At 39.7% G+C, this 15774-nt stretch overlaps 2 protein-coding genes across 3 annotated transcripts; both read left to right on the top strand.

Moving 5' to 3' along the window:
- The first annotated feature begins 1238 nt into the window (after positions 1-1238).
- On the top strand, positions 1239-7688 carry tmem147 (transmembrane protein 147). The gene is made up of 8 exons (XM_062538685.1): positions 1239-1408; positions 1758-1845; positions 2822-2891; positions 3586-3651; positions 4478-4614; positions 4796-4880; positions 4971-5092; positions 6866-7688. The coding sequence occupies exons 2-8, from the start codon at positions 1769-1771 to the stop codon at positions 6984-6986; spliced, it is 678 nt and encodes a 225-aa protein (XP_062394669.1). The 5' UTR covers positions 1239-1408; positions 1758-1768; the 3' UTR covers positions 6987-7688.
- Positions 7689-8298: 610 nt separating this feature from the next.
- On the top strand, positions 8299-14470 carry LOC134082741 (sulfotransferase 2B1-like). Of its 2 annotated transcripts, none has more exons than XM_062538683.1 (6): positions 8299-8593; positions 11593-11801; positions 12056-12182; positions 12332-12438; positions 12749-12929; positions 13019-14470. In XM_062538683.1, the coding sequence occupies exons 1-6, from the start codon at positions 8440-8442 to the stop codon at positions 13147-13149; spliced, it is 909 nt and encodes a 302-aa protein (XP_062394667.1). In that variant the 5' UTR covers positions 8299-8439; the 3' UTR covers positions 13150-14470. The 2 variants fall into 2 exon arrangements, with proteins under 2 accessions (XP_062394667.1, XP_062394668.1); XM_062538684.1 differs by having other exon boundaries at positions 8313-8593; positions 12332-12426.
- The last annotated feature ends 1304 nt before the right edge of the window (positions 14471-15774 follow it).

The following is a 15774-nucleotide window of genomic DNA, read 5'->3' as shown; positions in this document are numbered from 1 at the left end:
GTACAAACAAAACCCTCATAGTCATATAAAAATGTGTACAATACTAGCCAGGAGGTACAGTTACATGTCATTAATCAAAATCAAGTAAAATGACAGAACACATACACATACATACATACATACATCAAAGAAAAAAGGGAGAAAAAAAAAAAAAAAAACAGGAAAGGTTTTAATCACAAATATGAAAGGAGCCCAGGAGGAGAGTTGTCTTAATGGCCTTGGGGCTGGTTAAGGATTGAAGTGTGTTAATGTACACTTTTATGTCATTTAGGCTATAAACACAGAGAGGAGTGGCTTGCTATTGGAAAATTTACATTTATGAATAAAGTACTTTGCCAGAAGAAATATTAGATTCACAATGTAAAACACATTTCTTTCTTCATTACTGAAATCATGGAAACCAAACAAGACATGCTTAAAAGAAAAATCAAAGTTCCGTTTTAAACTGGTGTAAAGAAGGGTCGACAGGTCTGTCCAGAATCTCTCAGGCCAACGACAGAACCAGAATAAATGCACTGATGTCTCTGGGGCTTCCTCACAAAATGAACATGTTTCATCAATGTCTTTTTTCATTCTAATTATAAAACTCTTGGAGGAATAGTATGAATAAGTTTATATGAGATTTCACGAAGGTCGGAGATGGATAGATCCGGATGATCCTCTACGGAGCAGACTTATTCATGGGTTTCATCAGGTCCCTTTGCACAGGTGTATTAATCAAGCACCATGCAGTCTGCATTGATAATCAAGGTGCTTGATTGTATACACCTGTGGAAAGGGACCTGATGAAACCCATGAATAGGCGTTTAGGGACATCTAGTGGTAAAGAATCTTACTGCAGTCATCTAGTGCTAGTACATTTCAAAATCTCACTAGTAAAATTCTCTGCTTTTGTCGGAACCTTGCCTGCTTTCTTTTAGGTCTATGGCTACGACAAATACAAAAAAGTACGCGGTGGTCAAATATTTGTAAAGGTAGGCTACAGAGTCCGTGTAGGGCCACTTTTATTTCTTCAAATAAGGCATCGACATGAAAATAATATTCCAATGCAGTAAATATATAAATAATTTTGAAACAGAAAAAAACACACAAACTCTAAATCCAAGCAAGAAAGCAATATTACTTAGCCTACATTCGTTGGCCACTGAGCGATGGACATAGATGGCATGTGGAACGAATAAGCGATTGTCTTGACTGTGTCCGTGATTTTTCAGTGTGGGACCGGCGTAGAACACTAGCACTTCCGCCTCGAGATCAGCTAGTTAGCTACCCCGGCATTAGCTATCCTCCATTTATCCCATTTATCCTGTCTTGCCCAGTCTATACATAAGTGTTCGAGGAATTTCATCGCCTTCAATCCATTGCTGGATCTGGTAGAAGACAACAGTATTGAAATTAATTTGCACAAGTACGTTTAATGTTTGCTGATTTTTCTTGAGAGCATGTCGAGGCATAGGAGCAGAAGCAACTGAACTTAAGCATGCTAGGCAACATTTATCACCTTAACGTTAACTAGCCAGTTTGCCAAATATGTATTTTGTTGAATCGAAGGTTCCTCATTTTCGTGCATGTTGTGCAGGGGCTGTTAGTTTCTATCTCTCCCTACTTTAACCACATTTTACGTTAGACTGCCCTCTAAACATGTATTATTTCATTGGCAGCTAACTTATGACTGCTAGCTATCTAAGAAGCTGACTGTCAAGTCTGTGTAGATCTGTCTGGGAATATGAATTAAAACGAATCTATATGTTTATCAGGGTGGAGGACCATGACGCTTTTTCACTTTGGAAACTGTTTTGCTTTGGCATACTTCCCTTATTTCATCACGTACAAATGCAGTGGGCTGTAAGTATCAACATGATTTGACAGTTTCTCTGTCGATTTGTCTTGATCTGTAGAGTGATTGTTAAAATGAAATGATGTGGAAATATTACACAATATTGGATTGTTTAATGAAACGATGGGGAAATATTACACAATATTGGTTGAAAGTTGGAAATTGTACAGGATATTTCGTTGTTTGAACAAACAACCTGGTAGATTAGACAGACATCTGAAGGTTGTACCCATGTGGCAGTTTTACTGACAGCTGAAGAAAATAGCCCATACGCCTAGTTGCCTAGTTGCCTGTAGTTTCCCGGTAGTTAAGTTTAACTGTAGCAGCTACCCCTTAAAGAAATGTGAAAATGGGAGGTGATGAAATATGTGAAACGTGTTTCCATACCAGGCATATGCTTGGATGGGTTTTGCTTAATCCTCTTATGTAGTCCACACATGCCTAAGGGTAAGGGTAGGAGTTGTTAGCAACATCTTGGGTTGGGATAAGCCCCACTGTATAGTCTATAGGTTATTTCTTTGTCTAGATGCGGATTACAATTCTATGTTTGGTCCTAAGCCAATCCACAACCACACATGACAATGGCAAGCCTTTAACGTTATTCAGAAGAATAACACAACAGTGTTATTTATTAGAAATAAATGGATATCATAGAATCATTCACTCAGATGATCTAAAATATTCTAAATTAATTAGTTATGTTCGACAGAAGTTTCACAAAGCCCTTCTGAAAGAATAATTACAAAAACACTCTCCATTTCTGAATCTGAATCATTGATATAAAATGTACTTTGTAGGTTACTGTTCTCTACCTTGATACTAACATAGTGATGTTGGTAGTTTATTAAGCAACACAATTGTATTACACAATTATAGAGGTCCCTCTGCCCTGTCTCTCTCAGTCAAGGGACCTCTGGCCTAAAAAGGTGGAATACATCAGGTTTAAATCAAGTGCTTGTAGTTATAACCTCTTTGCCCACCCAGGTCTGAATACAATGCTTTTTGGAGATGTGTCCAAGCAGGAGCAACCTACCTATTTGTACAGCTTTGCAAAGTGAGTTGCTGTTTTCTGTCACGCGTCTGTTTAAGATTTTAACAGACAGATATGTTTGAAAAGCACATGACAAATGACTTCAAGGAGCTCCGAGATGTTTCAACCTAGAGCCCTTTTGACAGAGCTCACAGAGTAATGCCTGCAGGAAAACAACATTGAGGTAGCTGCCATGGTAGTGGAGAGAATGGCCAGACCGCTATAAAGCTTCCTTATGTGGCCAGAAGCACAAAAGCACACTGCTTCTTCTTGTGCCACTGAAGCCATTGCAAGTGCTCTGCAACATGGACAGGAGCTTAACATACCTCAGTTTTCTTTAGTCACCTGTCAAGTCCATACTATTTATACTTGTTGATTTCTGGTACAGTCACCCAATTTATACCATTTCTTTATTATTACTAAGCTAGTACTGTTGCACAGATTGTTTTTCCTCTTATTGTTTTCCAGCAGGCCTCTGGGTTGAAACATGCTGGAGTCTCCTTGTAGCTTTTTCAGTTACTTCATTACTACTATGTTATTATATTACTTTAATGTATATTTTAATAAATGATATTCATGTATAGTCCTGTCCTATAGTCCTATAGTCCTTCTTTCTAGGAATTTGAGTCCACATTCTCAATGGCTCCTCAGCTGGCTTAGAATATGCTGAGGTGTTTGGCAACAGGTTAATCATTGCACACTTTCATGATGTTTTCAGATGCTGTTCCTGGCTACTTTTTTCCCTACATGGGAAGGAGGGGCTGGTGTCTATGACTTTGTTGGGGTAAGAGAGTGCTCTCAGAATTGTATTGATTGATTTTTATTGATTGAATTGTGTTTTGAAATGATATCTTCGGTTCATCAATTCTGCTGTATCTAAGCTCTTATTTCTGAAGAGTTAATGAATATACGCCTTTAGATGCTTTCACCTGATGTACAGTAACATTACCTGATATACTGTAGCATGAGCTGTTATACCACATCATTTATGATACAAAAGTAACTCTATTGAGTAAGTGATTTTAGTTTAAGATGACTGACTTGTCTACATTGACTTGTCCCCTTCCAGTTAATCTCATTAGTACCAAATCGTTTCCTCAAAACTCAGAAAAAAGAGTGAATAAAAGGGAATAGAATTAGCTTGATATTTGTTTTGGGGATGTGGATGATGTTTTAATTCATTTTTGGTTTGTATGGACTGTGTTTTAATTCAGATGAGTGCACATGGTGAACTCTATTGATTAAATGTACAGTATGGGTTTCTTCACTCACCAGTGTTGTTGGAGAAATTAAATCTCATACATTGTGATTTTAGAAGCTCTCAAAAATGCAATATTTGTTTCCAATCCATTGTAGTCATTAGACTGTAGGAACAGAAATCATTTTAATAGATCACCATTTACAACATTGTGCAATACCTTCAATACCTTGAATTTCCCCTTGGGGATCAATAAAGTATCTATCTATCTATCTATCTAGTCATCTTAGATCAACAAGTGCCCTCTAAATCTTAACTGAAAGAATGAACCTGGGAGGGAGTGGGAGATCGGTCAGTATGTAGGCTGTGGGTAATACATGTTATCTTTAACCTTCTCATGTGTCCAACACAGGAGTTCATGAAGGCCACTGTTGATCTAGCTGACCTGCTAGGCCTCCATCTTGTCATGTCAAGGAATGCTGGGAAGGGCGAGTACAAGATCATGGTAGCAGCCATGGGCTGGGCCACTGCTGAGCTAGTAATGTCAAGGTGAGCAGCATACAGATATTCTCAGCATGCACATAAACGGTTGAATGAATAAAGTGCTATTGGCATTTTTCTTGCAGTGAAATAAAAGGTATCACTGGAGATGCCTTCCTTTCACTGCATGATCAATTCTCTCCCTTACAATTTCTTACATGAATTCCCTTATTTTACATTCTCACAATAGGTGTATTCCATTGTGGGTGGGAGCACGAGGAATTGAATTTGATTGGAAATACATCCAAATGAGCTTTGACTCTAACATAAGTTTGGTAAGTAATTACTTTCATCTGTCTTGTGATATCTCACATTTGTGTCAATGGCATTAAGACTGATTACTTTCCCTCTATCTGACTGGTCAGGTGCACTATATTGCTATGGCAGCGGTTGTGTGGATGTTTACCCGGTACGATTTGCCCAAGAGCTTCCGTCTTCCTGTGACAGTGCTACTGGGACTCTGTGTATATAAGGCCTTCCTCATGGAGTAAGTATCTTAACATAACCCCCACCCAGTACACAGTACAGTACTACAGTATGCATCCTGATAAAGTTCCCTTGGCCCTTGGAATTAAAATAGCCCCACCCTTCATTATACCTAGAGATTGGCATGGTTTTCTTTCAGTTAGCCTAATCGCTGGTTTGATTTGCATTGAGAGATAATCTTATGGAAAGTACCCCAACCCAATCTCTAGGTATGATGAAGGGTATGTGATGATTTGGCTATTTTAATTATTTTAATTCCAAAGGCCAAGGGAACTTGATCATGAACATAGGATCATGGATCCATGAACAAACTGGCCTTTAAAAATAAAAATCTGCCTGCCTCTATGGGAATTGAGTATACTTAAACATAAGTTCCTTACTTATTAAGATCAAGTTCCAAAAGATGATTTTTTTTTTTATTCCTCTTTTTAGTCAACTTTAGCATGGGTGTCTTAACTTACATTTTGCATGTAGGCGTACAACAGGTCATAGTCACACCAAAGCTATAGAACACAGTTGAGGCAGAGGAAGTGTTTTAAGACTTAGCATACCGCCTGTTTGCATCAGAGTTAGTTGCATTTCCTTCCTTAAAGATGACAGAGAATCAAAAGCTGTTTTTACCTTGTCTTTGTTGAATAACGGTAGTCTACCCGCATTCAAGAGGATACGAAAAGAGGTAGACATTCTGATCATCTCCGTTTCATAGAAATTCCTCTTTTTGAAATGTTTGCCAGAAATTGGACCAATCTGGACAACGGATACAAATTACGCAAAATGTATCTCACTGCTCCCCCCACTCTCATTCCATTTCCTCCTTTGCACACACCCACCCTTCCACCCCCTACGGCAAGTAAATTGCAGCATTGTTTGCGAAGTTTAAGGCAAACGGTGGAACTTTTCATTACCTTCCCACCGAAAGAAATACATAAGACGCACGACTGCTGTTCATTTTTAATCGGATTCCTACTACATTCAGATATGTCACACTCATGACACATTGGTGAGTACAGATGTATTTGTACATCTGTACGGAACTGTATAAGGTGTTAGCACCGGTTGTATATGTTGTGGGCGAGATCAGCTGGCACCCAGGCTAATGTTATAGACTATAGAGTACAAAATAGAGAAGCTACTGACAGGAATGCAGCAGACTGCTGTCGGTACATTCCCTCATCCCGCTGCCTCCACATACTACAAGCTATACTTATTCTATGCGTTCAAAAACAATACAGTTGGCATGGCTAACATTTTGATAACAGAAATTCCAACAGAAAAGCAGAAACTTGTTTGCCGAACAATTCTTATTCAAACGTATTGCATGTGTTTAAAGCAAAACCCCAGAGTTGTGATAGAAGGTAGAAACAATTGGCAAGCCCAGCACTTCCGGAGCTCACTCTTTTTGGCCCCATAAAGTTATTATCTGTATCCAGTCCAGTTACTCTTTTGCTGAAATTACGATAAGAGCTCTGCACAGTGCTCTAACTGTCTGCTCTGTGTGCTTAAAATATTGTAAAAGAAGACCGTCCTGGGCTGGCTCTGTAAAAAGAAACCAGACTCTGTTCACGATAAACATTCTCTGGCTAATCTAAATGTTTTGAAAAGGAGGACTGACATTTGTTTGGCTGTTGAGCTCAAATTTCAACAGCCTTCCAGTGGACCCTATCTTTCAGTGACCTCATATCAGTGGGCTGGACTTGGCGAGCTAGTCTCACTCTTAAACTGTTTGCCGTTGTCCCATTCCTAACGCACAGTGCTGGAATTTTCTCTTCTGCAGATTGTTTGTCCACATGTTTCTGCTGGGCAGCTGGATGGCGCTGCTGGTGAAAGCAGTACTGACTGGAGCCATCTCCCTCTGTTCCCTCCTCCTCTTCATCACTCTGGTTCATAGCAACTGAGCCGCTGGGGGACGCTGCGTAGCTCCAGGCATGCTGAATTTACCAGGAGTCGTTTCAGCTGTGTGACAGCTACAACTTTTTGTTGAAGTCTGAGGATGGGAGATGAGATTATGAAAATATTTATGACAAATGACATTAAATAACAAATTTAACAGTGATGTCACCACTTGGCTTGATGCTGTAGTCATGTTTTGAAAGGACAACGAACGAGATGTTGGCTGGGACATTTCAGACCTTTCATTCATCTGGAGTGAACTAGATTGTGTGTGTGTGTGTGTGTGCTATGTTTCTTTTGGCATTATATTTTGGACACATTCTCAGTGACAAAAAAAAAAAAAAGACTGGGGAGGAGCTGTTTGTTTCCCATGTGTTACATTTGTTGCATTGCGTTGACTTTGTACAGCGTTCTTGTCCAGTTCTCCCAGTCTTGTCCAAGGCGATCTACAGTATATTCAGTGTTTCACAGACATCATGCATTCCTTAAGAAGTGAGCTGATCTCACTGGGGGGCACGCATTCTTAACTCGCCTGATTGAGCACCTCTGTGAGCTTACCGAGGCAGCTGCACATCTGCACATCTCGTCAGACCTTTGTGCCGTGCAAGTTAAATGGCTTTGAGATTGGCAAGATTTTTTTTACTCTTAATGTGACTGTCACGTAACCAGCCTTGAATATGTTTAATAAATTTACCTTTTTGAAACAAGTGCTCTGAGAATGTGACATTATTTACTCCAAATGTTTATTTACTCCACATTTGGATTGTTTTGATTACAGTACATCATTCTGTTTGACCTGCCAGTGCAGTCTGCCGTTAGTCGGTTTCCCAATCTCTGCATTTCTCTCCTAGTTCATGGAATCGGGCGTACCTCGGGGACTTGGAACTATTGCCTTAAGTTATTTTTCCCACGTGGATCGTTTTGCTCCGGCAGTAAGAACTGCCCCCTGGAACGCCTTCTGTAAATGGGGAGAGGATCTGGTTTCGCTCCCGTTAGACCGAATGTCCTACTATCCATGCATACAGAATACAGTGCCTTTGTTATGCGACTTGTAAATGCTTCCCAATTAAACCTAGTTTTGTGCCTGACCAGACATCGGTCCGTCAAGTTACGAACAAAGATCTATTCATTGAAATAATGTGAGCCGTGACTAAATAATTGATGGAGGAATCCGAGCCACCAAACAAAAAGCATCACAAATACAATAGGCCTACTCTGGGTTTTTTTTTCAGATACTGAAAAGATCCATCGCACAGTGATAGGGCGTACCATTGCATTAATTTGCTAATCTACCCGAGACCCGTCAAACCTACTTGGAGGTACGGCGCGCGCATTTCGCTTCGTTCCAAGCGTAGGATTGGCTACACACCAGCATAAATGTAGAGACGGAGAGAGGTTGGTACAACATTAGGCCAAGTAGCCGCCTTCCCCACAAGCGCACGCTAAAGGAAATTAAAGATGCAGACCTGGACTAACACAATGGAATGCAAGTATCTGAATTATCACGGACTGCCACTTCCAAGACTTGCGCACTCTGAAGATAGTTTGAAATATTTCGAGAATTTTCAGGTCAACGATGACGATGTCTTCGCCATCACTTATCCAAAATCGGGTAGGCATATTTTTTTTGTTTTGTTTAACTGTTTTACATAAAAAGCAGCAATCCATAGTGTAAAAAAAACCCAACACGAGCTCAGCTCACTATAGCAAATGAAGGGTTCAGATGCATTAATTTGTCATTTTTTATATTGACAGAGATTTCGTTGTAGGCCTTTAACTTGATCAGTCAAACTGTTGGGTTGGTTTTAGATTTTGATTAATTTTACTTAACACACTAAACAAACAAACAACCACATTTCAGTTGGATAGAAATTAGACTACCTGGGATTGACCATAATATGCCCATTTTGCATTGGAAGATGTTTTGACCCCATGTGTTACACGCTAACAGGTTTTATGTCAAGAATGTGGTGTGCAATTGGTTGGGATGTTTCTGGTATGTGCATGTAAAATACGATGCAGCAGACACGCACACGGCAGTATTCATGCATAGGGAAAAGGGGGGGGGGGGGGATTAAGCTCAACCTATCCTTTTAGGCACATGGATCACAGCTCATTAGGTGCCTACTTGATGAGAGCTTTACGCGGCCCATCTGAACACACTCCACAGCAAGACCAGTCATACTCGTCCAAACTCAAAATACTCCCCCTATACTTTCAAAAAGGTGACCATTTTGGCTAGCCAGCTAACATTGGACATTGGATGCTGGATGCTGGATGTAAGGTTTTACCAAGGCTACATTGTTTATGTGATGATGATGTTTGAAGCCATAGTCTACATTGTCTAAGCCAATCAGAACAATTATCATGAATGTAATGTTACATGCCAATGCCACACAATTATTATAATGGACTTTTATAAGAACACTCACAATTCTTGCGTTTTCTATTTATTTTTTCCCCTACAACTTGCTGAGCCTCCCAACTCCCCAGCGCTTTGAAATCTACTGTCATAGTATTGAGTAAAGCGCAGAAGTTTCACCTTGGCTATGTGAAGTTATCCATTAAAAGTAGAGCGAGTTGTCAGAATTCAAATAGGTGGGTGAAAATAGGACTATAGGGTATACTTGATGCCAGCTTTTGCCTGTGCTGTTTTTTCATGATTCAAAGAATGTATTCATGGTCATAAGCTGTAATGTTGGGCCTACTGCATTTGGTGTAAGCATTTTGGGTCTAATGCATTCGCTGTGAGAGTCAAGGCCATTAATATCTTGAGCAAAAAAGACCAACAGTCAGAGAAGTGGGGTTTTGGAGGACACGTGTTCTCTCCAAGAGAGGACATCTCCGGTGCTGTTCGAAGGTCAGGGGAGAGGTGAGATCATCAGCTGGTGTGGAGAGAGCACATAGGGGCCTGGTGCATGATAATGAAGTAAACAAGATGAGAAGAACCTCTCTTTTCTCTTGTCTGGGACAGAACCAGGAAAAAAACAGATTACACTGTATGTAGAATGTTGTGCATGATAACGATGGATGGTGATTTCCACCAATTGACCTTGCTCAACACTGATTGGCTAAAGGATGTTTCGGGATGGTGCGAGAGGGGCACCTCTCAGGGCAAAGGAGTATGAAAGGCTGTAGCCATCCAGAGTTAGATCTCATTGGGGGGCCCCGGCAGATGACCTCACCTACTCCCAATTGCCCTGACGGTTGGTCTGAACATTGTTTAGGCTGTACTAGAATAGAATAGAATATATACTTGTTTGATCCCGTGAGGCAAATTCGTTTCTCTGCATTTAACCCAATTTAACCGAATTAGTGAACACACACAGCACACAGCACACAGTGAACACACAGTGAGGTGAATCACACACTAACCCAGAGCAGTGAGCTGTCTGCCCAACCAGCGGCGCTCGGGGAGCAGTGAGGGGTTAGGTGCCTTCCTCAAGGGCACTTCAGCTGTGGACTGGTCGGGGATCGAACCGGCAACCCTCCAGTTACAAGCCCCAAGCCCTAACCAGTAGGCCACGGCTGCCCCAAAACTATCACTATCACTGCAATACGAGGAATAAAGATCTAACAGTCTTCAGAGATCTCCTGTCTGCATTGTCTCCTTTCGGACGCATTGTTCTACAGTAGGCCTACTAAGTGTGCTAATTAGTATATAGTTAAGTGTGAATTTGGATTTGGAAAGTGGAAATGTTTTCCACAACATGCCCTTATCAAAAAGTCCTAGAATTCCAATCAGATTTTGGAATCAAAGTCCTATACAGGAAGCAACAATTTTTTTTGTTGATGAATAAGTAGCCCATTTCATTTTTTAAAGCAGTAAAGAGTAAGCTTCTAACGCCTTCTGTCAGATTTTGATTTCTTGTGATTGTTAAATAGTGACACAAGGCCGGGGAGCCAGAATCTCAAAACCAAAATAAAAGTCAAATACAAGTTGGAATCTGACAGTAATGCTTTAGTCTGTTTGACTTTTATTTTATATTATTTTGGCTCAGCCAAGTGTCTTTAGGTCTTTGACACCAGAACTGAGAGTGGGTCTGGGGCACAATTGGATAGACCTAAAACCAATCAGAGCAACGAATGCAATAACTGCTTCAACGTCGCTCTGTTATTGCCATCGTGCAAAGCTTGTGATTGGTGCCTCGATTGGGAAAATTTGGAAATGGGCTTGAATGGGCTCTTGGCCAGACGGACTTGCAGAGCAAATACCAAATTTGCCGGAAGTTCACCTTGGTTTTCCCAGGCTACTCTGAAGCTGCACTGGCCACTTTTGTGTCCCAATTATCTGGCCCGGGACTGTATAATATTTTGAGTGCACATGGGCTAGAGGACCTAATTCACTAGCAGAAAATAGTGGCTTTGAATTACAGATTGCAAGTATCCTGATCTGAGGCATTTGCATTCAAGACATCTAAAAAATGTAAGAATGAATTGAAACAGCATAATCACATAAAGCACCAGCATGATGTTTTGTTGTCTTACTACTGTATACATTCAGGTCTAAATATTTCATACATGAACAGGCTTATAGGTTTGACTGTATTATGTAATTCCATTCCAATGCCATTTTCTTATGATATTTAATGTTTTGTGTTTTTTTGTCAGGCACCACATGGATGCAGGAGATTCTGCCCTTGATCCTCAACGGAGGTGACTTCACCCCAGTGCAGACCATCCCAAACTGGGACAGAGTTCCCTGGCTGGAGGAAACACGTGCTGCTCTGGTCATGGATAAAATTACTCCACCAAGAGTGATGGTGTCACACATGCCTTACAACCTCATGCCTCCCTCTTTCTTCTCGTCCAAAGCCAAGGTAATGATGGTCATTAGTCCAGACCACTGGTAAAGTATTATTCCACAACAGTGCATAATATAATGTAAATGCACACTGTAAGATACAGAGGATATGTTTGTTAAGTGGCACTAAAGAAGATTTGCTTTCAGGGGTTGGGGTCCCCCAGTTGAGAAGTACCCTGGAAATCCAGATTTCCCACGGGACCACAATTTGAATTTGCTCAGCGAGTCACTCTCAGTAATGCTGCTCTTTACAGTATCCATATTTCTCAGGTTATATATGTGGCGCGCAACCCCAAAGACGTGATGGTGTCATCATTCTTTTTCCATCAAATGGCCACTTTCCTCGATGATCCTGGCACTTTTGAAGAGTTTATTGATAAATTTCTGGCAGGGCAAGGTGAGATTATGCTTTCTCAAGATCAAGTTGTTCAGCAATGTAATAGCCTACAATACAGTATATTAAGTATATAATATATGTACATTATATGATACATATGTATATAATATATGTACAGCAAAACAGTTACTGTGTTATTTCTGCTTAAGTGTTATTTGGGAAGTGGACAAATCATGTGAGGAGCTGGAGAAACACAGATCTGGGCAATAGAATTCTGTACGTCACCTATGAGGAGATGGTTGAGGTAAGACACAAGGTAGAGTTTTGACATATATTTAGAGGCATTAAGATATTAAAAACTAACTTATTAAAACGAATTTACTCTCTCTGTAATGTAAACAACGGGCAAAGTGAAAAGTCACACAATGAACCAAGTGTCTTGTGTACAAAGTGAAGTCATTTTGGGACATGTGAGCATTGAGCGGACCAACTTGTGTGCAGAGGATCTTGCTCTCATGATGCTGAATTAGCAAATGGATTTTGCCTCATTCTTAAATTAGTTTTAGTTAGACTTAAGATTGCCCTGGCCCTCTTAGTGAATGCACATTTATGATTTTCTCTTCCAGGACCTGAAAGGAGTTGTTAGACGCTTTGCTGATTTCCTTGGTCAAAAGATGAGTGAGGAGATCCTGGACAATGTGGTCAGTCATTGCACTTTCAACACAATGAAGACCAACGCTATGTCCAACTACTCACTGGTGCCACAACAGGTTTTGGACAATTCAAAGTCAGCTTTCCTTCGCAAAGGTAATGACAGAATCTAGCCACAAGATGACCTAACCAAGTTTCAAAACCATGTCAAATGAAAAGTTTCATGCTTTCTTTTGAACTTGCAGGCATTTCAGGAGACTGGAAAAACCATTTCAGTCCTGAGCACAAAAAGAAATTCACCGCTGTCATTCAAGAGGAGATGAAGGGAAGTAACATTCAGTTTCCCTGGGATGACGACCAGCTTGAAGCTGTATGACAAGGCTCCTGTAAATGTTGCTCTCTTTCTAAACTGTGTATGGGTAGGGTCCGCTACATATAGGCTACAGTAAGAGAGTTATGATATGCCTTAATGTTACATTGGAGAGAACTGGGAAAAAAAACCCTGCTCACCGTCTATTTCACTTGTAATATTCATATGAAAAAAGGTCTCGTTTTGTGGACTTCCGCCAGTTTATGTGGCCGTTTAGTCTATATGAACCATATGTAATTCATAGTAAATTAATATTGAAATAAACAGTATGCAGGAGGTTTTTTTCAGCTCTATTAGTCCTCTAACTAGTACTTGTCCACTCAAGAGAAGTGCAAACTCTTTTTTCTTGAACATGGAAGGGAACTGAAAATGTTCATGTAGAAATGTAGAATTAAAATAAAGAACACAACATACCTCAAATACAAATGCCCCATATGAAATAATAAGATATGTATTTATATCTTCATATTCTTTATGTTCATTTGAGATGCCATGACCCTTACATTTCTTTGAAGGATCTCCCTATTTGCAAAGTGGGTAGGCCATACTCAAACAACCTAGGGAAAGGTTACCTCCTAACTGTCCTGAAGGCCTGATGATAGCCAAAATGGATAGCCAAGCTGGTCCGTTCTTATTACAAAAGTCATTTTCAACAGATCCTCTTTTTTCAACATCCACATTGTGAGAGATTCTGTTGCAACTAAATCTTTGCAACTCTTCATTCACTTGGCGTTAATAGGCTAGTCTTTATCAGGATATTATTACATTGTTAACCTTTTCTCTTAATCTTGAATTGTGATCAATTATTCATTAGCGTCTGATACAAGTACGCGATCTTTACAATGATACAAGGATACAAGGATGTTTATTTGTCACATATTGCTTATTCTGTGCGAGTTTGAGAAAAAAATAGATCAAGAAATATTAAGAAATATTTAATAACTAGCAAGAGAGAGTATAAAGTGCAAAGTGAAGTTAATTTGGTCGTGTGCTTGTTCAGAATATGGATGGCTTGAGGAAAGAAGCTCCTCCTCAGTCTCTCTTTTTTTTTTGTTCCTTGTAGGTATCCTGCAGGGTTAGGAGAGGTGCTCTGTGCATTTTGCAGATCTTTACAGAAGTCAAAAGTAATTTCTATAGATATCATATCCTACCTGTAAACTAATTCTTAAAAGTCTGTGAAATAGCCTATACTGAAACCATGTTTATCTGTTACTTTTGCATTTTGGTGTATTTCCATTTTATGGTGGTATTTGTCATATACATCTTATTTCATTCATCTTTGTTGATATTCACCTTTGTTTATCTTTTAAAATTATGTTTTTATTCATTTTAATAGTATATAATTCTATCCACAATGATTCCTCCATATATTAGTTAACTCCATATATCAATTATTCTAGTAAAGAAAAGTGTTTATACAAATAAAACGTCACAATAGTATTTAACATATTTGATCACTGCTCATAGAAATGCCTACTGTATGCTGACATCTCATAATAATACATGAAAACTTTCACACACTATTATGCTACTTACCGCCATAATATTTTCACTGCTCTTCTTAATACTATTCATCCTCCTAGAAGGAACTGACCACACACTTCCTAGTGGCCACTCACTCAATGTCTTGGAGATGCATTGAGATCTGAGTATGTAGGTGCACGACATCTGACGTCACGATATATAGGCCTCCACTAGGTGGCAGCTATGCAGCCATTTTAAATTGGATATAAAGTTTCACGTTATACCACATGACAACACAATTTAAATCAATTCAGCCTAGTGCTGCTGTAACAATAGTTTGGCAATTGAACTGAAAATCCAAACAAATGTGGGGTATTTTGGGATGTGGTTAACAGGAAATGGATAACAGGAGCATTAGGCCAGACATGCTTCTGCGTTGTCATTCCATTCTGTGGGTTCATATGAGCACTTCCTGTCCTACATGGGCATGCTCCAGGTCATTAAATGAAATAATTATTTACATGTTTCGCAACATTATCCACACCATAAAGGTCATGAATCTTGAGCAAAAGATGGGAGGATATTACTTTACCCTCTCCTCTCCCTCCATTGTTCTTGAACTGAACGGGTGGACCATGAAGATGCTTGCCAAAGTTTCCAAGAAGTTGCATACATGGCCTTAACTCTGGAAACAGCTGTGTCCTGTTGAGCCTAGACCCTCATGGTTTTTGTCACGTAAAAGAGATTACATTGTTTGGTTTTATCTAACTTTCACTTGTCAGTGCACTCTTTCTCTCTGCAACTTCATTCTGGCTGAGATGTCATGGTCTTAAAGAAAAGGGAGATTTACATTTGTCAACTCTTTAAATATGATGGTGAAGAGATTGGTCTTATAAGTCATTATACCACTCATAATCAACAACGCGCCGTGTGTTTACTAGGAAAATAATGCCTGCGGCGTCGGGACGTTATTACCACTTCGAACATGCATTATTGTCCTAGCAAACGCACGGCGCGTCGTTGATTATCCCTTAAATATACCATATTCAAAAACAACTTGAATACATCCAATTTTGAAATAATAAAATACATGCATGACTGTGCCCATGTTTTCATGTTTGCACAAACACCAATAAATCAACATTAAAAATAACTGAAAAACTACCC

The sequence above is a fragment of the Sardina pilchardus genome, chromosome 6 (genome assembly GCF_963854185.1).
Source record: "Sardina pilchardus chromosome 6, fSarPil1.1, whole genome shotgun sequence".
NCBI lineage: Eukaryota > Metazoa > Chordata > Actinopteri > Clupeiformes > Clupeidae > Sardina > Sardina pilchardus.
Note: the sequence above shows the minus strand (reverse complement) of the source record. Positions and strands in the feature narration are given on the sequence as shown.

Bases quoted from the DNA above. Each gene is read 5' to 3' on its own strand.
- tmem147 (XM_062538685.1), top strand. From the start codon at position 1,769: ATGACGCTTTTTCACTTTGGAAACTGTTTTGCTTTGGCATACTTCCCT. The intron at 4,881-4,970 runs GTAAGTAATTAC...CTGACTGGTCAG, and splicing joins TTGACTCTAACATAAGTTTG to GTGCACTATATTGCTATGGC. The intron at 5,093-6,865 runs GTAAGTATCTTA...TCTCTTCTGCAG, and splicing joins TATAAGGCCTTCCTCATGGA to ATTGTTTGTCCACATGTTTC.
- LOC134082741 (XM_062538683.1), top strand. From the start codon at position 8,440: ATGCAGACCTGGACTAACACAATGGAATGCAAGTATCTGAATTATCAC. The intron at 12,183-12,331 runs GTGAGATTATGC...TTTCTGCTTAAG, and splicing joins TAAATTTCTGGCAGGGCAAG to TGTTATTTGGGAAGTGGACA. The intron at 12,439-12,748 runs GTAGAGTTTTGA...TTTCTCTTCCAG, and splicing joins TGGTTGAGGTAAGACACAAG to GACCTGAAAGGAGTTGTTAG.